Source organism: Haliotis rubra, unplaced genomic scaffold, assembly GCF_003918875.1.
Source record: "Haliotis rubra isolate DU_JTF1 unplaced genomic scaffold, ASM391887v1 Scf1110, whole genome shotgun sequence".
Classification (NCBI taxonomy): domain Eukaryota; kingdom Metazoa; phylum Mollusca; class Gastropoda; order Lepetellida; family Haliotidae; genus Haliotis; species Haliotis rubra.
In genome coordinates, this window is record NW_025765016.1 from 79,256 (window position 1) to 107,097 (window position 27,842).

At 44.8% G+C, this 27,842-nt stretch overlaps 2 protein-coding genes across 5 annotated transcripts in view; one reads left to right on the forward strand and one right to left on the reverse strand.

Annotated features, from left to right (window-relative positions):
- LOC124288390 (monocarboxylate transporter 12-like) overlaps positions 1–10,976 on the reverse strand; it is a 52,031-nt gene extending 41,055 nt beyond the window's left edge. The window contains 1 exon segment of the mRNA XM_046724911.1: positions 10,709–10,976. The gene's annotated coding sequence lies outside the window, so the exon portion shown is untranslated.
- Positions 9,393–27,221, forward strand: LOC124288400 (CD63 antigen-like). Of its 4 annotated transcripts, none has more exons than XM_046724930.1 (9): positions 9,393–9,547; positions 12,768–13,018; positions 16,553–16,834; positions 17,234–17,308; positions 17,826–17,930; positions 19,456–19,602; positions 20,216–20,299; positions 25,442–25,524; positions 26,126–27,221. In XM_046724930.1, the coding sequence occupies exons 2-8, from the start codon at positions 12,959–12,961 to the stop codon at positions 25,508–25,510; spliced, it is 822 nt and encodes a 273-aa protein (XP_046580886.1). In that variant the 5' UTR covers positions 9,393–9,547; positions 12,768–12,958; the 3' UTR covers positions 25,511–25,524; positions 26,126–27,221. The 4 variants fall into 4 exon arrangements, with proteins under 4 accessions (XP_046580886.1, XP_046580890.1, XP_046580877.1 ...); XM_046724934.1 differs by lacking the exon at positions 9,393–9,547 and adding an exon at positions 11,066–11,205; XM_046724921.1 differs by lacking the exon at positions 9,393–9,547 and adding an exon at positions 12,460–12,587.
- Positions 27,222–27,842: the final 621 nt, after the last annotated feature.

The window sequence follows — 27,842 nt, forward strand, 5'->3', positions numbered from 1 at the left end:
CCATACTGTGCAGTAAACAAGACGTTGTTATCCATGCAGTCGTATGCTTTATAACTGACTCACCAACTTCTAGAAAGCCGATCAAACAATTAACAAAGCTTCCGTTGAGTAAACGAAGCGCATCAGTCGACGTAACGTACCGAGGCCCTCGCTATACGTACAGCAACAGTGGTTAAAACTGAAGCAAACACGAAAATAACGCCATGGTGACTGTCTCGCGATCAAAGGGAGATCAGTAACAGAGTGTCAGAGGCGCTCATAATATCTCTACATGGCAAGTCTGGAGTATCTGCCCTTAACCAACTCCGTGGTGTAGTGGGCATGGCGTCTAGCTGGAGACCACCTCCGTGGTGTAGTGGACAAAAGCGACTGGCTGGAGACCACCTCCACGTGGTGTAGTGGACAGAGCGTCTAGATGGAGACCATCTCCGTGGTGTAGTGGACAGAGCGTCTAGATGGTGACAACCTCCGTGGTGTACTGGACAGAACGTCTGGTTTGGGACCACCTCCACGGTGTAGTGGACAGACCGTCTGGCTGGAGACCACCTCCGTTGTGTAGTGGACAGACAGAGCGTCTGGTTGGAAACCACCTCCGTGGTGTAGTGGACAGAGCGTCTGGCTGGAGACCACCTCCTAGGTGTAGTGGACAGACAGAGCGTCTGGTTGGAGACCACCTCAGTAGTGTAGTGGACAGAGCGACTAGATGGAGACCACCTCCGTGGTGTAGTGGACAGACCGTCTGGCTGGAGACAACCTCCGAGGTGTAGTGGACAGACAGAGCGTCTGGTTGGAGACCACCTCCGTGGTGTAGTGGACAGAGCGACTAGATGGTGACCACCTCCGTGGTATAGTCGACAGGCAGAGAGTCTGGTTGGAGACAACCTCCGTGGTGTAGTGGACAGACAGAGCGTCTGGCTGGAGACCACCTCCGTGGTGTAGTGGACAGACGGGTCTCTGGTTGGAGACCACCTCCGTGGTGTAGTGGACAGACAGAGTCTCTGGTTGGAGACCACCTCGGTGGTGTAGTGGACAGAGCGACTAGATGGAGACCACCTCCGTGGTGTAGTGGACAGACCGTCTGGCTGGAGACAACCTCCGAGGTATAGTGGACAGACAGAGCGTCTGGTTGGAGACCACCTCCGTGGTGTAGTGGACAGACAGAGCGTCTGGTTTGATACCACCTCCGTGGTGTAGTGGACAGAGCGACTAGATGGAGACCACCTCCGTGGTGTAGTGGACAGAGCGACTAGATGGAGACCACCTCCGTGGTGTAGTGGACAGAGCGACTAGATGGTGACCACCTCCGTGGTGTAGTGGACAGAGCGACTAGATGGTGACCACCTCCGTGGTGTAGTGGACAGAGCGTCTGGCTGGAGACCACCTCCGTGGTGTAGTGGACAGACAGAGCGTCTGGTTGGAGACAACCTCCGTGGTGTAGTGGGACAGAGTCTCTGGTTGGAGACCACCTCCGTGGTGTAGTGGACAGAGCGACTAGATGGAGACCACCTCCGTGGTGTAGTGGACAGACCGTCTGGCTGGAGACAACCTCCGTGGTGTAGTGGACAGAGCGTCTAGATGGTGACCACATCAGTGGTGTAGTGGACAGAGTGACTAGATGGAGACCACCTCCGTGATGTAGTGGACAGAGCGTCTGGCTGGAGACGACCTCCGTGGTGTAGTGGACAGACCACCTCCCGTGGTGTAGTGGACAGAGCGTCTAGAGAGCGTCTGGTGATGGAGACCACCTCCGTGGTGTAGTGGACAGAGCGTCTAGCTGGAGACCACCTCCGTGGTGTAGTGGACAGACACAGCGTCTGGTTGGAGACAACCTCCGTGGCGTAGTGAACAGAGCGTTTGGATGGTGACCACATCCGTGGTGTAGTGGACAGAGCGACTAGATGGAGACCACCTCCACGGTGTAGTGGACAGAGCGTCTAGATGGTGATCACCTCCGTGGTGTAGTGGACAGAGCGTCTGGTTGGAGACCACCTCCGTGGTGTAGTGGACAGAGCGTCTGGTTGGAGACCACCTCCGTGGTGTAGTGGACAGAGCGACTAGATGGAGCCTCCTCCGTCGTGTAGTGGACTGAGCATCTGCCTGGAGACCACCTCGGTGGTGTAGTGGACAGAGCGTCTGGCTGGAGACCACCTCCGTGGTGTAGTGGACAGAACGTCTAGCTGGTGACCATCTCCATGGTGTTGAGGACAGAGCGACTAGATGGTGACCACCTCCATGATGTAGTGGACAGTGCGGCTAGATGGTGTCCACCTTCGTGGTGTAGTGGACATAGCGTCTGGCTGGAGAGCATATCCGTGGTGTAGTGGACAGAGCGACTAGATGGTGGCCAGCTCCGTGTTGTAGTGGACAGAGCGACTAGATGGTGATCACCTCCGTGGTTTAGTTGAGATAGCGACTGGCTTGAGACCACCTCCGTGGTGTATTTAACAAAGCGTCTTTCACATGGGTACGTAACTACGTACGTACGCATTCCGTCGTGCACTCACGCACGCACGCACACCCGCACGCACGTACGTGCTAATGTATGTACAATGAACATTATTTAGGCACCACCTAAATAACTGGTGGAGCAATGGAGCGTACCAACAGAATGGGTCCCTTCTCCCACAGTGATGCACAGACAATGGAGAGTGGTAGTCCGAGTCTTCACCAGAATCAACAGAAGGAATCCCTTGCTTGCTGAGATGCGCAGACAGGAGCAGGATCCGTGAAATCCGTAATTTGAGGACATGGCGTAGAGTCCATTGGTTATTGAAAGTTGTACATATTACCGACGGTCGTTGTAACGTATGGAGAAGTCGAAGCACCAGATGACCCTAGCGGCTGTACTCTCAGATGGCGCCCATGTCCTGGTGTGGGGCTGCTGTTCAGGACCTGCATGATGTGACGCAGGACCTGCATGATGTGACGCAGGACCTGCAAGGTGTGACGCAGGACCTGCAGGATGTGACGCAGGACCTGCAGGAACCTGCTGGATGTGACGCAGGACCTGCATGATGTGACGCAGGACCTGCTGGATGTGACGCAGGACCTGCAGGATGTGACGCAGGACCTTCACGATGAATGGCCGAGGATTCTGATTCCACACTTGATTGCCAGTGTGAGGAGGAGACTGGCAGGTGTTATCCCTTGCGAGAGTTGGCTGCACCAGGTACTGATGGAGTCGCGGTGGTGTTCATACAACCAAACGATGATTACTTGAGAACTGTTTGACAATTAGTGGCGTAGTCATGGTGACCATAATCTCCAGCATTGTTGATTTTCACGTTTTTGTGTATCCCTCTCACGTTGAATGAAATTGTCACCAAATGGGAAATCCAGTGTTGTTTTTGGTTTAATCCGAGAAATATATGTTACAATTACCAACTGATTTTACAAAAACAAATATAAGAACATGGACTGCTTTTGTACCTGTCATATGTAAACAATTAGCTTTGCTTGAACAATGTTTCAATTCATCCTGATTTATGTATGAAGATTGGACGTAGTGAGGACATTCGGATGTTGGGGGAGATGTATTTGTGTCTACTGTCCTCGAGTTGTTGTGCTCCTGGCAGCCATCAAAGACTCTATGGCACCGAAGATTATGTAGCAGAGCTTTTCTCTTCGTCAAACTATGCAGAGCAATTTTGTTTCATGAATGGCTGCTGTTAGGACACGACTCAAAGGAGCAGAGGGTCACAGTGAAGGATTCGACCCCACGATCGCCTGCCAGGCACACGACTTGGGCTGCATGATGGGATCGGGTACAGGTGTACCCTGATTTCGATATGAAGACAGGAGGTCGTCGTATGGATATCACGTGACATAAATAACAGTGTTGAACGAAGATACGTTACAATGTGAGATTACCCTGTCAGTAGTAGGTTCCAAACGTTGTTTATTGAGTTTAGTGTGGCTCATGTGGCAATCTCAGTGTGAGGAAAATCAATGCTGTACGGTGCACCAGCTATCTATTGTCACAGGAAACGTGGTATATTTGACGACATATAACACATGTACACATTCAATACAGAACCTTCTTTCAAGTCAAGGGCATATGTAAAAAATATCTTTTATGAAACTTTATTGAAATGGTGTAATTTGGGGGTTTTTTTTTGGTTTCTTTTCTCCCAACAAAACATAGGCTCCAGATCACAAAAACAACATTTGGGTCTGTATTGCAGCTCGCTGTTAATTTGTCTTCAATATAGAGAGTTACTGTACAATGATGTTCTGTATTGCTTCCCTTTCCCGTGCCTGTCGTACACAAAGTCCGCAGTCCTGACTACCAGTTGTCCAACTTCCATTTTTGTGGAAGCCGCGGTGGCTAAGCGGTCTAGGCGTCTGACTTTGTGTGCTGGCGATTAGGTGCCTGTCTCTGAGGGTGTGGGTTCTAATCCCGGACGGGACTCAACCCAAAGTCCTAGAATCTGTACTTTACTAAGAAAGTGTAATCCCAAATATAACATAAGAGTATACATATGGGATGTAGTTGCTGTATAAGTCTATTGCTGAACAATGTCCACATGTTGTTAGACACTAGCGTGTCATATCTGACACCAAGCACAGTGTCCAATGGATATAAGATCAAGGTATGATAACACAAAATCCATTACAAAGTTGTTTTGGAGACTATTTTATTACAGGCAGGCTCCTGCCTCTCCTTGATAGCATACGCATTATAGGAATTATAGATAAAACATTGCGTAAACACTGACGAATCAACAGCCATATAACTAAACACTCTCGGGAAGACAAATGGTTTTGACGGGATGAAATATTCGCGACTGGATTATTCCCATAAGCTACAAAGACTTTATCAGCACTTTTAGTACAGGCAATGGATTTGATGTAACACAACTAGCTCTATACTGTTGATACTGAGACACACTGGAGGCTGCCTCCGTTGTCAAGGCTGCGGGGTCATGCTGCAGTATGATGAACATATCCAATATTTGTGTCACATAAACATAATCATCATAAGGATCGTGTACACAGTAAAACTTGTCTGACGTCGTCCCCATAGACTGTAACGTCACACCCTCTGACGTCGTCCCCATACAATGTAACGTCATATCCCTCTGACATCGTTCCCATAGACTGTAACGTCATACCCATCTGACGTCGTTCCAATAGACTGTGACGTCATACACCTCTGACGTCGTTCCCATAGACTGTAACGTCATACCATCTGACGTCGTACCCATACAATGTAACGTCATATCCCTCTGACGTCGTTCCCATACAATGTAACGTCATACCCATCTGACGTCGTCCCCATACAATGCAACTTCATACCCATCTGACGTCGTTCCCATAGACTGTGACGTCATACACCTCTGACGTAGTTCCCATAGACTGTAACGTCATACCATCTGACGTCGTACCCATACAATGTAACGTCATATCCCTCTGACGTCGTTCACGTAGACTGTAACGTCACACCCATCTGACGTCGTTCCCATAGACTGTAACGTCATACCCATTTGACGTCGTCCCCATACAATGTAACTTCATACCCATCTGACGTCGTTCCCATAGACTGTGACGTCATACACCTCTGACGTCGTTCCCATAGACTGTAATGTCATACCCATCTGACGTCGTCCCCATACAATGTAACGTCATACCCCTCTGACGTCGTTCCCATAGACTGTAACGTCAGACCCATGTGACGACGGTACGTATGGTCATCATGACATCCCCAAATGAAAGCTATCTGACAGACGTTATTTCTCGTTTCGTGAGTTTAGGCGATACTTATAACTGCGCACACATATCCACTTTAACGCTATATGGCTCCAAACAGTCTCCGAAACGCGACAACTGTAACCACGATACCAGTTTCACTCTACATCATCACTGCGTGACCAGTTCGTGTTTCAAATCAAACTTTGGTGTATACTTTCCTTGGCGTCCGCGGACTGTTAAAACGTTTATTGATCACAAAAAGTGTTTCGCACGTACCTATGTATTACACAACCGGCAGGAGATAAGCGTGTTTTTTACGTTACAGAGATTCCTCCACACAATATGTCAGCACCTAGCTACACAACATGCTGATACTCGCCCCCCTCTATGCAGCACTGCGTGGTAGCCGAGAGAAACTTGCTATCTTCCGTACTAACTGTGCATTATGGCCAAACAACAAGTGTTGGGTATTGCCACAATGTTCGTATTACGATATATTGTGGCATGTGTTGGCGTATTGCGATATATTGTGGCATGTGTTGGCGTATTGCGATATATTGTGACATGTGTTGGCGTATTGCGATATATTGTGGCATGTGTTGGCGTATTGCGATATATTGTGACATGTGTTGGCGTATTGCGATATATATTGTTGGATGTGTTGGCGTATTGCGATATATATGTGTGATGCGATATATTGGCGTATTGCGATATGTTGTTGGCGTATTGCGTATATTGGCGTATTGGCGATATATATTGTGATGTGTTGGCGTATTGCGATATATTGTGATGTGTTGGCGTATTGCGATATATTGTGGCATGTGTTGGCGTATTGCGATATATTGTGACATGTGTTGGCGTATTGCGATATATTGTGACATGTGTTGGCGTATTGCGATATATTGTGACATGTGTTGGCGTATTGCGATATATTGTGATGTGTTGGCGTATTGCGATATATTGTGACATGTGTATTATTGTGATGGTTGGCGTATTGCGATATATTGTGACATGTGTTGGCGTATTGCGATATATTGTGACATGTGTTGGCGTATTGCGATATATTGTGATGTGTTGGCGTATTGCGATATATATGTGTTGATATTGCGATATATTGTATGTTGGCGTATTGCGATATATTGTGATGTGTTGGCGTATTGCGATATATTGTGACATGTGTTGGCGTATTGCGATGTATATATTGCGATATTGTGACATGCGTATTGCGATATATATATTGTGATGTGTTGGCGTATTGCGATATATTGTGATTGCGATATATTGTGTGTTGGCGTATTGCGATATATTGTGATGTGTTGGCGTATTGCGATATATTGTGATGTGTTGGCGTATTGCGATATATTGTGACATGTGTTGGCGTATTGCGATATATTGTGACATGTGTTGGCGTATTGCGATATATTGTGACATGTGTTGGCGTATTGCGATATATTGTGATGTGTTGGCGTATTGCGATAGATGAAATATTGCGATATATTGTGATGTGTTGGCGTATTGCGATAGATTGTGATGTGTTGGCGTATTGCGATAAATTGTGATGTGTTGGCGTATTGCGATATATTGTGATGTGTTGGCGTATTGCGATATATTGTGATGTGTTGGCGTATTGCAATATGCATTGCAACATATTGTGAAAGTGTAACACATGGTTTAGCTCTTTCAACACCAGTCAACCAGAAACTTTTACTGCCGTGACACCGAGTTCCCACGGGTCATAGATGAAGCGTATGTTTATCAAGGAAACTTTCAGCTTGTAAAACATGATAGCCACTGCAGAAGTGTCAGAAGGGTTTTCGCAGTTTACTGGTTTAAGATTGGTTTCTTAAGGCGATAAGGATCGTTATTGGTAAAAATCATGCACGTCACCCGAGGCAACCAATCATATTACAGCAATGGATACCGTCCTCATACACGAAAACTTTTAGATTTGGACGAACGTTCTGTATAAACGTGTTGCGCTCAAAATCCCCACCTATAAGTACATCATGGAACTTGGTGGACGTATCGTGCTAGATTAACATTAGACATCGTGTCCGAGCGTTCGAAGCGACGAAAGCCGAGATGTCACTTGCCTTACATTACATGATCGCACACAAAAAGATGGAAATAGTAACTTATAATGTACGTTTGACAACTTTTATGAGTACTGCTGATGATATTATTCTTTAGTTTATTCAATGTGTTTAATTTTTTCCTCGAAACGGCGTTACTTTGCTCTTTGACAACTTTGATGTGGATCCATTGCCGAAGCATGTGTCCGAGAATCGGGGTTTTTTTTCAATAACATTGCGAAAAATAGTTTATAATTCTAATTCCGTCGATAATATATGTTCATTTGAAATGTTATAAGTGTTTTCAGACATTGTGAAAAGTGATAGTTTTGATAAATGAATCATATGTTAGGCAGGTTCCTAAACTTATATATCATTGTAAACCAAAATTCACTGTGTTCTTTAATCTGATTGGTTGAAAAACATGATCAAATGGTATTCGATTCCCGGAAATTCGTTGCGTATTAATACATACAAACATCGCTCACACCATTGTATTGTTACGTCGTCAGCTGTGATGACGTCATTCAAATCATATTGTGACGTGAAGTCCGAATGACGTCACAAATGAGCAGTTCCAGATGCTACCATGAGAGACAGCCGAAACAGCCGGCTGATGAAATTACACTGCTGTACCCGTATACTATGTCAATGAGTGCAGACACCAAAACGTGTGTGGACCTTTTGGTTTACTTTTGTGTTTACAATGTCGATAAACATCATGTGTTGGCCAATTTCCGGGTGTTATTGAGTATTTGAAGCACGGGAATATTCCATTTGAAACCTCCCGCTGACGCCGTCGGTTCCAAATGAATTCCCGTGCTTCAAATACTCAATAAATTGGCCAACACATGATGTTTATCTCCTAATTTTGATGCGCCTACTGCCAGGCCGGTTTACCGGCCTTTCTGTGTCTGGAGACTCGGGACATCGTTACCGATCATGGTCACGGAAATTGCCGATCGTATCGAATGAACCGGTTCGCGAAAAGTGTACCGCAACATGTCGTATTGCGAAGTTAGAATTGCAATATACCTGTTAACCGGTATTATCGCCCACTCCTACAAATAACGCCAAACACATATTTATACTGGCACCGAAGTTTTCCAACAAAACCACACTAACGTTGTCTGACACTTTAAGGCAGCGGTTCGTATGTAATTGTTGGTGATTCTCGAGATTATCACGTTGTATATACGACAGAAGTCGCTGATTCCAGGAAAACTACGTTTCTTGCGCATATTCTCTGATTGTATTACAAAATGAAAGGAAAGAATATTGGGCAAAAATATTGATTATTTCCTGGACGACTGTAACATTCAGGTGAGCTACGATAGCTCTGTTTGTCCAACGAAAGGTGATCTTCAATGTCAGGAGTCTCTGTTTGTCCAACTGAAGGTGAGCTACAATGTCAGGAGTCTCTGTCCCGCGGAAAGTGAGCTACAATGTCAGGAGTCTCTGTTTGTCCAACTGAAGGTGAGCTACAATGTCAGGAGTCTCTGTCCAACTGAAGGTGGGCTACAATGTCAAGAGTCTCTGTCCCGCGGAAGGTGAGCTACGATATCAGGAGTCTCTGTCCAACTGAAGGTGAGCTACAATGTCAGGAGTCTCTGTTTGTCCCACGAACGGTAAGCTAGAACGTCAGGTGTCTCTGTCCCGCGGAAGGTGATCTTCAATGTCAGGGGTCTCTGTTTGTCCAACTGAAGGTGAGCTACGATATCAGGAGTCTCTGCCCAACGGAAGCTGAGCTACACTGTCAGGGGTCTCTGTTTGTCCCACGAAAGGTGAGCCATAAAAATTAGGTTTCTGCCTGGGGAAATATCAGTGTGAACTGAAATACACTTGCTGTTGAATCGATGGCCTGCACTCACTGACATCGCACAATCGGGTCAGGCCGTCCCTATATCGCCACAGCGGACGTAAAGCTGTTAAAACTAACACCCAACACTATATTTCTATACAATGAGATTCAGACTAATTGATTGGCTCTTCGTGGAAGATTGCTCATTATGCTTCTGATAAAATACACTAAACGCCAAAAGAAACGGTACCCTCCTACCTGTTTGAATTACTAAAAACTATCACAGATATTTAAGAAAGTAATAGTTCACATGAAAGCTTAACAACACAGCTTTATGCAAATCACGAAACAAAATTTTCAAAAGTATTATTTAGGTGAAATGCATCTTTTTCAGAAGAGTTAAATTGTCCTATATTCGCCATGACTCCATGCCGAAATATACCAATAACAGTGATTTTGATGTCAAAAAGAAAGACTGAAATAAAATTCTGCTTTGGGACAATGATAAACCATTTGAAGTCACCAACTATTAAAACAAAAAACAACTGTTGTAGAGTGTGTAAAAATTGTAAAATAATCATCCCTATGATTTCAGTCTTTTAAAACATTTTCTGCTGATTTGTATTAGTGAAAACAAGTAAAACGTGTCTTTGATATTGCGAAAAATTGTTTAGGAACATCTAAATTATCTTTGTTAACATTTTTGCTTGCAAAGTAACATTGTTCCATTTTCTTTTTACACATAGCAATATCAATCGCCAAAACGCAGCAATATTCAAGCAGTATTTGCATCCATTTCACATGTAGAATGATTCTATAGGGTATGAAGAGAGCCTAAAATACATGACATGTTACACAAGTACGAGAAATATGCCACGATTAACAGCTGAAGAGAGAGAAAGAGCCATTGGGATAGTGCAGATGGGGTCGACAGACAATGCTGTTGCCAACGCCCTCGGATGCCACCGTATCACGGTTATAAGACTTATTCTGGGCTTCAGACAGACTGGAGTCACCGTAGACAGACAAAGAAGTGGACGTCCACGCATCACAACGCCAGCTGAAGATAGGTACCTCCGTCATTAAGGAAGGAGGGTAACGTTTCTTTTGGCGTTCAGTGTACTCAATACAATGATATACTTACAGTTGTAAGTGATGTTAGTCCCATGTTCGTCAGATGGAATGGTGCACACACGTAATCGTTTTAAATTTGTGTTGCTTAAAAAAAAAAAAATTATACATACTGCCATGGAAAGGAAATTAAAGGCAGAATGTACGCCTGCTGTGATAGGTGACACTGACAATTAAAGGTCCAACGTAAGTCAACATTTCGTTTGCCTACTGATCTGGGGGAATTAGGGGACTGAATGCTGCCAGTCGCCACAGGGTGTCTTGAGGCTGGAGAGTCCTTGTCTACAGTTGCTCCTCATTTCAACGTATGACACAGTAATTCATCGTGAACCACAGCACTTCAACGTGCAACATAGCAGCGTAGTTATTTAAAGGATCGGTATAACCTCTCAATTCAAGCCGCCAAGATTGTCCATGTTCATCTTCGAAATGTTTCTGCCTCCGAGACTTCAGGACATGTTCCTTGTTTGAGAAGGATATAGGGCCAGACAATCAGGAACCGTCAGCGGGGTGAGTGAGTTAGACCCAGAAAACCAGCAGTTCTCCGTACAAGCAGAATATAACTTGACGTGGGTCTGGATCCGTTGTCAATCACGACTTCCTCTCCAACGTCGTCGTTGTACACGACAGGTCGACAGGTTAGGTGGCGAAAATGTGATGGTATGGGAGACACAGACACAGACACACACGCAGCCACAGACACAGACACACACAGACACACGCACGCACGCACGCACGCACACACGGAGATCTGGCTAGTATGAAACACCGGATCGACCAATAATTAATATATATAAGATAGATAGATAAATTTATTGTTAGATGGATGGATTTCACACTTATATTGACAATTAATATTTTTAATGCTATAGTTTTCAATATATCATTATTTAAACAACCTTGACAGTTATATTAACAGAGCATTTACGAAATAAATAACATTCAACCTGGCACGGATATGACCAAGTTGTGACTTAGGTTTCGCTGGCTTGCAGGACACGTGTGATTGTCCGTCAGAAACCTAGCTCACCCCTATTTTAGTGTGTGTGTCTGCCAGCGCCATATCAGTCCTTGCTGTTTCTACAAAAGTAACACACGTCCTGCATCAATTTGTGCTTTCATTTCGCATCAAACAAAAACGCTGCGATGCAACTCGAACCGGTATTCACACTCATCCACCTTCTCATTGTCTCTATGTCCTGGAGTAATACAACAGGCGTGAGGAATATAGACAAAATCTTTGTCCTCATCTTATTCTGATACCATCCCCGAGTAAATAGGCCATGACCCAGGAGCTGAACATCGGGCGGTGGGTAGTCTGTTGGCGACAGTGTTAGCCCGTCACGTCACAAATGTGGTTTCGATACCACGGTACAACGTGTAAGCCCATTCCTGGTATTTCTACTTGCGTGAATGTTGAAATAATACTAAAAGCGGCACAAAACCGGCATATCTCGGTGACTCACTCACTCAACAATATCTGCTGGTAGGAACAGCAAGATTTATGGATGTCAACTTCAACAGGTGATGAAGGAGCGAGAATACGTCGTGTTATTTACAATAAAGAAGTTGACAACCATAAACAGTGTTTTCTTATGCATTCCACTTCTAAATGCTCTTCAAGGATTAGATCTCATGGTTGGTTTATTGTAACGTGCATTTGAAACTTAGTGGTAGGACGGAGCAAGCCTTGTCTGCAATCGGTGTAGAAAAGCAAATACCAGTGTGACGTGAGGTTATCAAACACTTTGACAAACGAGGTGTTCCCATGCCAATCTGATAACACAGGCGGCACAGTGTACAGCTTATCAAACAATTCCCCAGCCACGCACCCCTGTACCGGACGTATTGTTGTGGCCCGTGACAACACTTGCTGCCGCACCACTGTACAGGTACAACAGATTCTATCACTGCACTTGGGAAAATGTTTTGTTTTCTTAAACTGTTTGGAATTTAAACATTTTCGTTATAAAATCATGTTTTGTCTTGTTGAACCATGCTACTGATAGCCGTATCATTAGGGTGCCCTAGTTGCAGCATGGTGTATATGCTGTGGTTGTATATGTTTTAAGTATTCAGGTACGGGTGCCGTGGATAAGGACTTGACTGACGTCTGTGACACCAGTCTGAACCAAGCAGGCCTCAGACAGACCAGATTGTGTTCCTACAAGCAGACAACTTTCCTCAGACAGACCAGACTGTGTTCCCACAAGCAGACAACTTTCCTCAGACAGACCAGACTGTGTTCCCACAAGCAGACAACATGGGTGGCTGTACGTCTGTTGGACGACTCGTCCTCGTCATCTTGAATATAATATTTCTGGTGAGTATGAGACGATACTATAACAATATGTCATGTGTATCGGTTGTCATGGGTTTCTAGGCTGGATTGGTAGCACGTGTTGCCGGCCACCTCCAGCACGCACTGCCCAGTCAGTGACGTCATTGTTCAAGATGTATCAGGTGAACATTCGGAGTTTACCGTGGTCACTCTACACTGACCACTATACTCATCACCAATAAAAACGAACCAAGCGAGAGACCAATACAGCTTCACGAGCCAGGGGTAACCGTTGCAACAACAAGCGATTTTGACAGAATCGTCTATGAAAACAAGTTGTAACTCGGAAGCTTGGCAAAGCCGGTGACAAGATTAAATGACAGAATAGATTGTGAAAACATAAAGCTTTCTTTATTTTACAACAGTTGTCACGATTTTAGGTTTAGACAAACCTGTAAACAAGATAATTTACCCCCGGAAATGTACATGAATTCTACAGTGCCCCTCATATCAATACCTCACATTCGGTGACGGTGACGCGCCCCTCTGATTGGTTGAAATTTCGTTCGCGGGAGAGAATTGTGCAGTGTTGTCAAAAAGGTCGATTTAAGTTACTTAAGGTTCGAAATGAGTAGTTTTAATGACGGGGTTTGATTTATAACGATGTTATTAAATGCTTTATGCATTTGTACCCCCCTAGAGTATATGTGATCTTTAAGTAGGTCATCAGTGGTATACTCGCACAGACAACTGTGTAGATACACTTCCAAATATTCAGAAATTGTTTTCACATGTTGAATTTCTAACATTAAAAAAAATATATTTAGCTTTGTGGGCTTCATTTTCTACCTCAAGCAAGAATTCTTGATCAGTCTGTATTCTCAGATCGGTATTTGGATCGGTTTGGTTTATATCTTTGTTATAAATGCGTTGTTTACTTTATAACGTATTGTATGAACAGAGCGGGTGGCGGTGTCCTTGTTGAGTTCATGATGGCGGGAGTGCCGCTGTATAAACAGAGCGGGTGGCGGTGTCCTTGTTGAGTTCATGATGGCGGGTTCAAGTGCCGCATAAACAGAGCGGGTGGCGGTGCTTGTTGAGGAGTGCCGCTGTATAAACAGAGCGGGTGGCGGTGTCCTTGTTGAGTTCATCATGGCAGGAGTGCCGCTGTATAAACAGAGCGGGTGGCGGTGTCCTTGTTGAGTTCATGATGGCGGGAGTGCCGCTGTATAAACAGAGCGGGTGGCGGTGTCCTTGTTGAGTTCATGATGGCGGGAGTGCCGCTGTATAAACAGAGCGGGTGGCGGTGTCCTTGTTGAGTTCATGATGGCTTGTTGAGGGAGTGCCGCTGTATAAACAGAGCGGGTGGCGGTGTCCTTGTTGAGTGCCATGATGGAGTTCATGGAGTGCCGCTGTATAAACAGAGCGGGTGGCGGTGTCCTTGTTGAGTTCATGATGGCGGGAGTGCCGCTGTATAAACAGAGCGGGTGGCGGTGTCCTTGTTGAGTTCATGATGGCGGGAGTGCCGCTGTATAAACAGAGCGGGTGGCGGTGTCCTTGTTGAGTTCATGATGGCGGGAGTGCCGCTGTATAAACAGAGCGGGTGGCGGTGTCCTTGTTGAGTTCATGATGGCGGGAGTGCCGCTGTATAAACAGAGCGGGTGGCGGTGTCCTTGTTGAGTTCATGATGGCGGGAGTGCCGCTGTATAAACAGAGCGGGTGGCGGTGTCCGCTGTTAAACAGAGCGGGTGGCGGTGTCATGTTGAGTTCATGATGGCAGGAGTGCCGCTGTATAAACAGAGCGGGTGGCGGTGTCCTTGTTGAGTTCATGATGGCGGGAGTGCCGCTGTATAAACAGAGCGGGTGGCGGTGTCCTTGTTGAGTTCATGATGGCGGGAGTGCCGCTGTATAAACAGAGCGGGTGGCGGTGTCCTTGTTGAGTTCATCATGGCGGGAGGGCCGCTGTATAAACGAAATAACGTTTCACGTGTGATGTAAGTCTGGACACGGTTATACAATCAAATTTATCTAAATAGATCTAACCCCAGTACTGCACTCACTTGACTACGAGTTTATTATCTTATGTCCTGTGTAAGGGTGTAAAAACACATTCGTGATCCCTTGACTACGAGTTTATTATTTTATATCCTGTGTAAGGGTGTAAAAACACATTCGTGATCGCTTCGTGTTCTGTTTAGTGTGGACATGTTGTACTTCGTTATAAATCATCAGACAGAAAACAGTTTAAATTCTCTCCACATGAGAAGCTGATCAAATTATAACATTCAAGATATGTTAAATAACATCTGCTAACGTTTAAGCTAAAATGATAACTGGAATCAGTCTGTAGAAGCACTAGGTGTGGAACCAACAAACAATAAAACATGTTCTGTAATTAACAGTTGTGTTCTAAAATCAAAATGAATACAAAGTGGAAGTTGCGATGGCTGAGCGGGTTATGCGGCTGACTGTGTGTGCTGGCGATTAGGAGCTTGACTCTGAGGGCGAGGGTTCGAATCCAGGATGGGACTCAGCCCAACAAAAGTATTAGAGAAAGTGTTATCCCAAATATAACATATGTTACTATTTAATAAAATCAGATACATGGTTGTGTCTGTTCTGTACGCTAGCTGTTCTTGTACCTGTTCCTGAAATGAGTGACAAACATGTTAGTGCTGTTCAAACTGCAGGTGTAATTTTGGTACACTGTTTTGATCTGTTTTCACGTATTTTGGAGGTGAAAAGGAAATGTACAGCAAATGATGGGTCACGTGCTCACACATGGATGCGCGTGCTTCTCGGTGTGCATCACGTGTATCTGTCATAGTCAGTCAGTCTTCAAGTTCAGTTTGGGTTCAAAAAATCGTACTGCATATTCCATGAGCTATGATAATAGGACGATGCGTTTCTAATGGAGTTCAGTATGTTTATCAATCTTTGATGTGGTCAACGAACATGATATAAATGCATATTGAAACCAACCGAACCGATCATATTGCATTCTGGGTAAATTTACAATCTCCCTTTAACTTCTACACGGGGTATTTAGAAGCTGCTATGATGAAGAGGAACACATTTTATGGACTGAAAACATCAAGTCAAGTCACATGCTTGACACCGGTTTTAGTACCTACGCTGAAACGTCAAATATAGACTACTTGTTCTGTGTACAGTGTAGTAGTTTGTGTACCTGAGGACTCCCACCTAGCTCACCTTATCCCTCACTGCCATCGACCCGTGAACATCCGGGTTAGAATTGATCTTCAGTAACCAATGCTTGTCGTAAGAGGCGACTAACAGGACCGGGTGGTCAGGCTCGCTGAGTTGGTTGACAAATCGTATCCCAACTAAACAGATCGATGCTCATGTTGTTGATCACTGCATTGTCTGGTCCAGATGCGGTTATTTCCAGACCGCCGCCATATAACTGGAATATTGCTGTGTAAAACTAAACTCGCTCACTCACTCACTCACTCACTCACTCACTCACTCACTCACTCACTCACTCACTCACCTCACCGCCATCAACCCGTCCTACGTGGTCGGCCATGGACATAACAGTAAGGTGTGTTTCAGCTGATCTCCCTCGGGCTGCTGGCTGTGGGGGGCATACTGAAGTATATGCCAGGGACACTCATGGGCTTCCTGCTGGCTGGGGCACAGTCCGCTATACCTCCTTTACCAACAGCTTCCGGGGGCTCAACCCTACCTTCAATCATGATACCTGATACGCTGAGCTTTGTGCCCATGGTAGATGATGTTGCAACGGTGCTGCTGGCTCTGGGGGGCGTGCTGTTTTGCATCTCCTTCCTGGCGTGCTGTGGCGCGTGTTATAAATGGAGGCCATTACTTATCCTGGTAAGTCCTGCACATAGGTAGAATAAATACAACAGTACAATACTGCCAAAACCGGAGGGAAAGGTATTTGAGCACCGTTTATTTAGGACTGTACCATACCTGTAAGTCTCACCTTGCGCGACACATGTACTCAATTCAGCATTAGCACCTTTATTTCCATTCTTGAATTAAATATCTGTATTCACGCCCTGTGTTTAGACCTTTATTTAAAACATTCCTTAGACATTTTCAAGCCTATAGTCTCACAATAATTCAAACTTGTTACATAGATCGTTATTCAGAACTGTATTCTCTCCGGTATTTACATTTGTAAACTCTCCAATAGTCCCACCTGCATGTACACCTGTATTCACACCTGTATTCACACCTGTACTCACACAATATACCTTACGGTTACAGTTTGCTATTGTGATGGTTCTCCTCATCCTGGGCATAGCGGTCGTCGGCGCCCTGTTTCTCGTCAAGGATTCTGTGGTAAGACACCATCTGTACAAAAACTGTTATATGTTACTATTTACACTAAGTACATGCGCACTTACATACACTTACTGAAGCTACACGTAGCACATACGCTTTTCCAACATACACACTTGCAACACGTGCACTTACTGCACACACACCACAACTCTTACCAGACAAACATTTACCGCACATACTTACCACACGCACATACCACACACACTTGCTACACACACATACCACACACACACTCTTACTACACAAACATACCACACACACACTTACTCGTACACAAACACACACCGCACAAAACCTTACCACGCACACATACCACACACACACTCTTACTACGCACACACACTGACCACACGCACACACTTAAAGACTTAATACAACACTTTACCCTTTCCACATATACACATACAAACACACACACACACACACACGTATACACTACATCCTTATCCCCACACACTGTAGTGTTGTATTCTGATATCTACCATGATCCGTGTCCGCCATTGTCTTTGTCCAGCTCCATGACACCATCCGCAGCAGTCTGGCGGAGAAAACGGAGGAGGAATATGAAAAAAACCAGAATGGGCCTTTCATACAGATCACTAATGTCCTTGCCCTTCAGGTAATGTACAGAAATCTAAGACGGATCCTTGTGCTGTTGTCTAGGTTGTACAGAACATTCAACTTCCCCGTATTTGAATTTTCCGTTTACCAATTTCACTGGCTGCGCTACAAAACAAACCCACCATAATGTTAACTTGGCAAAGTCAACATCACGGAGGCCAGGTCCACTGTCCAAATCCGGTTTCCGACTGGTTAAAGCACTGCAAACTGACTGGCATGCATAAACGCCTTCAAAACTCAAAATCGCCATGATGGAAGTGATGTCTCCATGTCCAGTGGTCTTTAGGAGGTACGAGTTACCTCCCTTTCCCTTAGACGACGAAGCAGGACCAGCAAAATTCCATAGAAAATATATAAGTTGGTCATCCTTATGTGTTTGATCATATAAGTTTTCAAAACTTGCAAATACAAAAAGACAAGAATTTGTGAGTTGTCTCAATATGGAACTATCATTAATCTGTAAATTTAAAGTTACAAGCGGCAAAAACAGGGCTTTTTTGTGCAATTACATGTCCTAGTTTTCGCGACTCTGACCAGCTAACGTGGGATCAAAATCTGTTGTTCGATAACTGACTACTTTTGAAAGGGATGTTTCCGGGCTGACTTTTACTTTGGCAAGAGTGCGTTTAGAAATAGGATCTTAAAATAGAACTTTGTAGGGTCATTCCTTGCCCGTACCCTCGACATTTGCCACATGTCGTGCACGTATTATGGTTATTTTCGGAAACATTTGAGTGACTAATGCATATATAAAATCAATATTGTGACAACACATGTGTGTTTTGTGGATTTGCCATTTTCAAAAGACACATTCTTACCAAGCTGAATCGGACCACGCAGAAACCTTCTTTGCAAATGCATATCTTTCGATAAAAGAACTAAGGCATACAATTATGTCTGATAAAATAAATGTCTCGGAGTTTATAATCTATATAAAGAAAGGAGCCATACCTTCGTGACGTGTGGTACGATCGGTCTAAATAGCTTCTCAGGTTAATAGCATACATGACACATACACAAGACCCCTTCCCAACATCTTAACTCCAGTTAAAGTTTAGACTCACCAATGTACATGTAGCCACTTACTTCATTCAACTGTTCTGTGCTAGATTTTGCAAAATATTCCATCCTGTTTAAAGGTACTGTTTACACATGAACTGATGTACTATAAAACAAATTCGTAACGTTGAAGAGATTATTGTCATGAGTTCAATAAATGATGAAACTCCGTAAAAATTGATGAATTCTTGACAAAACATCACACAAAAACGCAGTCGTTCACATACTCGATATTTGCACATGCTTTCCAGCAAATTTGATGCATGATCCTCGTGCAATTCATCTGCATAAGGTTTGCAGTTGGTTCCCCCAAGGTATATATATATATATATATTTATATATTTATATATATATATATATATATATATATATATATATATATATATATATATATATATAACACACATATAGTGAGTGCTTTAAGTGAGTCTTTTGATGGGTAGTATATAATCTGTGATTAACAGATGAAATGCTGTGGATTCACGGGACCGTCGGACTTTGTCAAGAACCTGACTACAGACTTTAAGGATGTTCCTGTGGCTTGCTGTGAGGACATGAAGCAGACGTGTCTAGATACAACTCGCAGGAATCTAACTGATATCGAAACAACGGTGAGTGTAAGAGTATGAGCGTGCACTTGTCACTATGGGTTGTTATTTAGTGTCGTTTAATTCTGTTGAATTTCGAGACGTTTTGCTGAGCAAGACACGACTCTTGATTCCACCTGGCCCAGTCTGAGCAAGGGACTCTCTTATATAAGGGACTATACACAAGATCGTACTTAGAGATCCTATATTCCTCCAACAACTCCTTGTGCCCACATTTCGAGATGATGATTAGTTCTGGCTAAAATATTCGATGAACGAAATATTGTCGATAGGAAAATTTATTAACAATTATCGATATGAGAATTAGTTTTTAGTGATAGAAAGCTTTTATTTAGGACTACATTATGTTCAGAACTCTGTTTTGTTAATAATCTATCCCCCCAAAAATATGCTATCACTCACTTGTAATGTGAAAAATAATAATTTCTTTCAGACACTATTTTTGTTCAAAGTCTCCTATATAGAGATAATAGATCGATATATAGTTAACGATTATCGATCTGTATGATCTATATAGGTAGCCAGCCCTAGAGAAAATACAGTATCACAGTCTATACAGCAACACAAAACCTCAAGAGATATACTGACATTGACCTATTGTTTGTCCGCTGTGCAGGGCTGCTACGACAAACTACAAGACATGATCGAGGACTCTAAAACATATGCCATAGTTGGCCTTGTCGGTGTACTCTTGCTGCTGGTGAGTATAGGAGACACATGGACCTTAGTTGGCCTTGTCGGTATACTCTTGCTGCTGGTGAGTATAGGAGACACATGGACCTTAGTTGGGCTTGTCGGTATACTTTTGCTGCTGGTGAGTATAGGAGACACATGGACCTTAGTTGGCCTTGTCGGTATACTCTTGCTGCTGGTGAGTATAGGAGACACATGGACCTTAGTTGGGCTTGTCGGTATACTCTTGCTGCTGGTGAGTCTAGGAGACACATGGACCTTAGTTGGCCTTGTCGGTATACTCTTGCTGCCGGTGAGTATAGGAGACACATGGACCTTAGTTGGACTTGTCGGTATACTTTTGCTGCTGGTGAATATAGGAGACACATGGACCATAGTTGGCCTTGTCGGTATACTCTTGCTGCTGGTGAGTATAGGAGACACATGGGCCATAGTTGGCCTTGTCGGTGTACTCTTGCTGCTGGTGAGTATAGGAGACACGTGGGTCATAGTTGGCCTTGTCGGTGTACCCTTGCTGCTGGTGAGTATAGGAGACACATGGGTCATAGTTGGCCTTGTCGGTATACTCTTGCTGCTAGAGAGTATAGGAGACACATGGGCCATAGTTGGCCTTGTCGGTGTACCCTTGCTGCTGGTGAGTATAGGAGACACATGGACCATAGTTGGACTTGTCGGTATACTCTTGCTGCTAGAGAGTATAGGAGACACATGGGTCATAGTTGGCCTTGTCGGTATACTCTTGCTGCTGGTGAGTATAGGAGACACATGGGTCATAGTTGGCCTTGTCGGTATACTCTTGCTGCTGGTGAGTATAGGAGACACGTGGGTCATAGTTCGCCTTGTCGGTATACTCTTGCTGCTGGTGAGTATAGGAGACACATAGGTCATAGTTGGCCTTGTCGGTGTACTCTTGCTGCTGGTGAGTATAGGAGACACATGGGTCATAGTTGGCCTTGTCGGTGTACTCTTGCTGCTGGTGAGTATGGGAGACACGTGGGTCATAGTTGGCCTTGTCGGTGTACTCTTGCTGCCGGTGAGTATAGGGGACACATGGACCTTAGTTGGACTTGTCGGTATACTTTTGCTGCTGGTGAATATAGGAGACACATGGACCATAGTTGGCCTTGTCGGTATACTCTTGCTGCTGGTGAGTATAGGAGACACATGGGCCATAGTTGGCCTTGTCGGTGTACTCTTGCTGCTGGTGAGTATAGGAGACACGTGGGTCATAGTTGGCCTTGTCGGTGTACCCTTGCTGCTGGTGAGTATAGGAGACACATGGGTCATAGTTGGCCTTGTCGGTATACTCTTGCTGCTAGAGAGTATAGGAGACACATGGGTCATAGTTGGCCTTGTCGGTATACTCTTGCTGCTGGTGAGTATAGGAGACACATGGGTCATAGTTGGCCTTGTCGGTATACTCTTGCTGCTGGTGAGTATAGGAGACACGTGGGTCATAGTTCGCCTTGTCGGTATACTCTTGCTGCTGGTGAGTATAGGAGACACATAGGTCATAGTTGGCCTTGTCGGTGTACTCTTGCTGCTGGTGAGTATAGGAGACACATGGGTCATAGTTGGCCTTGTCGGTGTACTCTTGCTGCTGGTGAGTATAGGAGACACGTGGGTCATAGTTGGCCTTGTCGGTGTACTCTTGCTGCTGGTGAGTATAGGAGACACATGGACCATAGTTGGACTTGTCGGTATACTCTTGCTGCTAGAGAGTATAGGAGACACATGGGCCATAGTTGGCCTTGTCGGTATACTCTTGCTGCTGGTGAGTATAGGAGACACATGGGTCATAGTTGGCCTTGTCGGTATACTCTTGCTGCTGGTGAGTATAGGAGACACATGGACCTTCGTTGGCTTTGTCGGTATACTCTTGCTGCTGGTGAGTATAGGAGACACATGGACCATAGTTGGACTTGTTGGTCTACTCTGGGTGCTGGAGAGTATCGGAGACACATGGACCATAGTTGGCCTTGTCGGTGTACTCTTGCTGCTGGTGAGTATAGGAGACACATGGACCATAGTTGGACTTGTCGGTGTACTCTTGCTGCTGGTGAGTATAGGAGACACATGGGTCATAGTTGGCCTTGTCGGTATACTCTTCCTGCTGGTGAGTATAGGAGACACATTGGCCACAGTTGGCCTTGTCAGTGTACTCTTGCTGCTGGTGAGTATAGGAGACACATGGGTCATAGTCGGCCTTGTCGGTATACTCTTGCTGCTGGTGAGTATAGGAGACACATTGGTCACAGTTGGCCTTGTCGGTGTACTCTTGCTGCTGGTGAGTATAGGAGACACATGGGCCATAGTTGGCCTTGTCGGTGTACTCTTGCTGCTGGTGAGTATAGGAGACACATGGACCATAGTTGGACTTGTCGGTATACTCTTGCTGCTGGTGAGTATAGGAGACACATGGGTCATAGTTGGACTTGTCGGTATACTCTTGCTGCTAGAGAGTATAGGAGACACATGGGTCATAGTTGGCCTTGTCGGTATACTCTTGCTGCTGGTGAGTATAGGCGACACATGGGTCATAGTTGGCCTTGTCGGTGTACCCTTCCTGCTGGTGAGTATAGGAGACACGTTGGCCATAGTTGGCCTTGTCGGTGTACTCTTGCTGCTGGTGAGTATAGGAGACACGTGGGTCATAGTTGGCCTTGTCGGTATACTCTTGCTGCTGGTGAGTATAGGCGACACATGGGTCATAGTTGGCCTTGTCGGTGTACTCTTGCTGCTGTTGAGTATAGGAGACACGTGGGTCATAGTTGGCCTTGTCGGTGTACTCTTGCTGCTGGTGAGTATAGGAGACACATGGACCATAGTTGGACTTGTCGGTATACTCTTTCTGCTAGAGAGTATAGGAGACACATGGGCCATAGTTGGCCTTGTCGGTATACTCTTGCTGCTGGTGAGTATAGGAGACACATGGGCCATAGTTGGCCTTGTCGGTATACTCTTGCTGCTGGTGAGTATAGGAGACACGTGGGTCATAGTTGGCCTTGTCGGTATACTCTTGCTGCTGGTGAGTATAGGAGACACATGGGTCATAGTTGGCCTTGTCGGTGTACTCTTGCTGCTGGTGAGTATAGCAGACACATGGGTCATAGTTGGCCTTGTCGGTGTACTCTTGCTGCTGGTGAGTATAGGAGACACATGGACCATAGTTGGACTTGTCGGTATACTCTTGCTGCTAGAGAGTATAGGAGACACATGGGCCATAGTTGGCCTTGTCGGTATACTCTTGCTGCTGGTGAGTATAGGAGACACATGGGTCATAGTTGGCCTTGTCGGTATACTCTTGATGCTGGTGAGTATAGGAGACACATGGACCTTCGTTGGCTTTGTCGGTATACTCCTGCTGCTGGTGAGTATAGGAGACACATGGACCTTCGTTGGACTTGTCGGTGTACTCTGGCTTCTGGAGAGTATAGGAGACACATGGACCATAGTTGGCCTTGTCGGTGTACTCTTGCTGCTGGTGAGTATAGGAGACACATGGACCATAGTTGGACTTGTCGGTGTACACTTGCTGCTTGTGAGTATAGGAGACACATGGGTCATAGTTGGCCTTGTCGGTATACTCTTGCTGCTGGTGAGTATAGGAGACACATTGGCCACAGTTGGCCTTGTCAGTGTACTCTTGCTGCTGGTGAGTATAGGAGACACATGGGTCATAGTCGGCCTTGTCGGTGTACTCTTGCTGCTGGTGAGTATAGGCGACACATGGACCATAGTTGGCCTTGTCGGTGTACTCTTGCTGCTGGTGAGTATAGGAGACACATGGGTCATAGTTGGCCTTGTCGGTATACTCTTGCTGCTGGTGAGTATAGGAGACACATTGGCCACAGTTGGCCTTGTCAGTGTACTCTTGCTGCTGGTGAGTATAGGAGACACATGGGTCATAGTCGGCCTTGTCGGTATACTCTTGCTGCTGGTGAGTATAGGAGACACATGGGTCATAGTTGGCCTTGTCGGTGTACTCTTGCTGCTGGTGTGTATAGGAGACACATGGACCATAGTTGGCCTTGTCGGTGTACTCTTGCTGCTGGTGTGTATAGGAGACACATGGACCACAGTTGGCCTTGTCGGTATACTCTTGCTGCTGGTGAGTATAGGAGACACATGGGCCACAGTTGGCCTTGTCAGTGCACTCTTGCTGCTGGTGAGTATAGGAGACACATCGGCCACAGTTGGGCTTGTCAGTGCACTCTTGCTGCTGGTGAGTATAGGAAACACATGGGCCACAGTCGGCCTTGTCAGTGCACTCTTGCTGCTGGTGAGTATAGGAGACACAACGGCCACAGTTGGGCTTGTCAGTGCACTCTTGCTGCTGGTGAGTATAGGAGACACATCGGCCACAGTTGGCCTTGTCAGTGCACTCTTGCTGCTGGTGAGTATAGGAGACACATGGGCCACAGTTGGGCTTGTCAGTGCACTCTTGCTGCTGGTGAGTATAGGAGACACATCGGCCACAGTTGGGCTTGTCAGTGCACTCTTGCTGCTGGTGAGTATAGGAGACACATCGGCCACAGTTGGGCTTGTCGGTGTACTCTTGCTGCTGGTGAGTATAGGAGACACATGGGCCACAGTTGGCCTTGTCGGTATACTCTTGCTGCTGGTGAGTATAGGAGACACATGGACCATAGTTGGCCTTGTCGGTGTGGTCGGTGCTGCAAAACCTATTTGTATATTTGAAGGCAAGAAATATTTTTCAGTGATGTTTTAAAAGGTATTTTACACGTCTGAATCCTTAAGCAATGCCAGGTCAAGGAGGAGGTGACATTTCTTTATATTTTCATGAAGCAAAGTAATGTCGTGGCTCTGTACTGTAACAATGAGTGCGTCAGCTGCAACTAACGCTAGTTCTGTAACGCCATGTCAGTTTTACCTGGAGGAGCCCCAAGAGCAATGCAGGTCTCCGACGTTTACGGGTGTGTGGTACTATCAACAATCACAGACTCAGGAGACAGACAAACCAGAACCACATAGTAAACTGCTGGAGTCGAACCAGCTTTCATAGATCGTGAAGTGCCGCTGGGATAAAACTGAACTGAGAATCACGATAGATGTCAGTAATTTCCCAACCTGGGTATTTTTTATAGGCAAGGTACATGCCTCCATGTTTTTATTTTATCTCACACAGCTGATTGAAGTTGTCTTCGCAATCGTCATCGTCGTTGACATAGGCAGTAACAAGGTGGGCCAGTCCTAACACCCGGAAGTCAGGTAATAGACATAATGTTTATATTCAAATCACCATAGTTACAAGATCATCATTTAGTATGTAGACTATCACAGCTTGTTCTAAGAAACACCAAATCCAAAGACCTTTTCAATTCTCTCCTTAAAACTCACCTCTTCCGCTCAGCATCCCAGCATGCTTTGAGAATTGTGTGGGTATCTGTGCATAGATTTGGTTATTAGCGCCATCGAGACCCGTGAAGACCCGGGGGTTAGAATTGGTCTTTAGCAACCCATGCATGTCGTAAGAGGCGACTAACGGGATCGGGTGGCCAGGCTCGCTGACTTGGTTGACAAATGTCATCGTATCCCAATTGCGTAGATCGATGCTCATGTTGTTGATCACTGGATTGTCTGATCCAGACTCGATTATTTACAGACTGCCGCCATATATATGGAATATTGCTGAGTGCGGCGTAAAACTAAACTCAATCAATCACTCAAACCATAATATCGCCAGTGACCACCTGTCGAAGGATACTAGGCGCTTAAGATATAATTTATATCATTATTACAACCAACTTCCTCATTTAGTGGACAGTGTCACGGCTTAGTTCTTCCTTTACACTCAAAATACACTTTTCAGGATTCAAGGTACAGTCATCCTGATGCAGATTGTCTTCATAATTCAAGATCCGATCTTCATGATTCAAGATACATTCTACATGAATCAAGAACCAGGCTTCGTGATTCAAGATAAAGCCTTATGGTTTAATATATAGTCAATTTTATCTCAGGAATAGAAAGTGAAATCTGATAATAATTTCGAAATATGTATTCCTTTCCTGTGTGAACATTTTACTTGGTTCGCTACTTTTGCCGACAGCTATTTTTGCCGTTATCCGTCCAATACTTAAGGCTGACTGTGTGTGAACGTCCCACATGCTTCAAGAAAGCTTCCCATAACTTGAAGTTATCCGTCCAAAACTTAAGGCTGACTGTGCGTGAACGTGCTACGTGCTTCTAGAGAACTTACTATAAGTATTCCGTCCAATACTTAAGGCCGACTGTGTGAGAACGTGCTGCATGCTTCTAGAAAGCTCCCCATAACTTGAATTTGTCCGACCAATACTTAAGGCCGACTTTGTGAGAACGTGCTGCATGCTTTTAAAGTGCTTCACAGATTTTGCAGATATCCGTCCGATTTATGAGATTTGGGAAGTTTTCTCCTGCTGTTTGTTTTGTTACAACGGTCGCAGTGATTGTTTTCTTTCAATCAACATGTTTACTACCAGAGTCCCTGTTACCACATGAGACATACATCCAGGGGAAATGCTCGTGCGGTTGGAATAGATAAACTCATTGGTTACATTGATTCGGTAGTTACAAGAACACACTTCATTATAAAAGATATATATCCGAGATTGACAATAGTTGTAAAAGGGTGAAATATACATCTGGGGTTAATATTATAAATAGAAGAGGATTTGGTCGCAGTGATTTTACAAGCGTTTCAAAATTCAGTGTTTGTAAAGTCCTGTTTCGGCCACGTGTTCTGGGATTTCTTGGACACAAGTGATTATATTTAGTTTACGCCATCTGTGATTATACAGAGTACAATATCACCATGTTCTAAGCGACTGTTATATTCATGCTCAATGATGTACTTTATTGATGTCTTTGGTTGTACGACGTTACTGTTTTGCCATAATTATACCAATAAAATTTGCTTTGTTTTATCATTTTCTGTTCTTTTCTGGAAATATAATATTATTTTGTGTACGGTAGTATGTATGGACCCTTTGTGGAGTCCGGATTTTCTGGCAATACTATGTTGGACAAACTAAATAAACCATTTGCCCAAGCTCGACGGTAGTCAGGTAGTTACAGTGTTCACTTATTACACCGACAGACTGGGTTCGATACCCCACATTGGTGGGATGGTGGTGTAGCCTAATGGTTAAAGCGTTAGCTCGTCACGCCGAAGAGCCGAGTTCGATTCCCCACATGAGTACAATATGTCAAGCCCATTTCTGGTGTCCCCCGACGTGATATTGCTGGACAATTGCTAAAATCGGCATAAAACTAAACTCACTCACTCCACCATTGGTGCCATTTTGCTGGTGTTCCAAGATTGTTTAATGTGTCTTGATCATGAGTGAGTGAGGTAACACAACAGTCTGGTACTTGGCTCATAATATACTATAAACAAAAAGTATGGGAACACCCTAAAATTGGATACTCATATATAAACTTTAACGTAGTGAGGTCATTTATACACTAAGATAAAAGCAACTTTTTGTGTGCTTAATGGGGACTTTAAATCACATGCTGGAACATGCAATGAGGAAACTGATTCAATA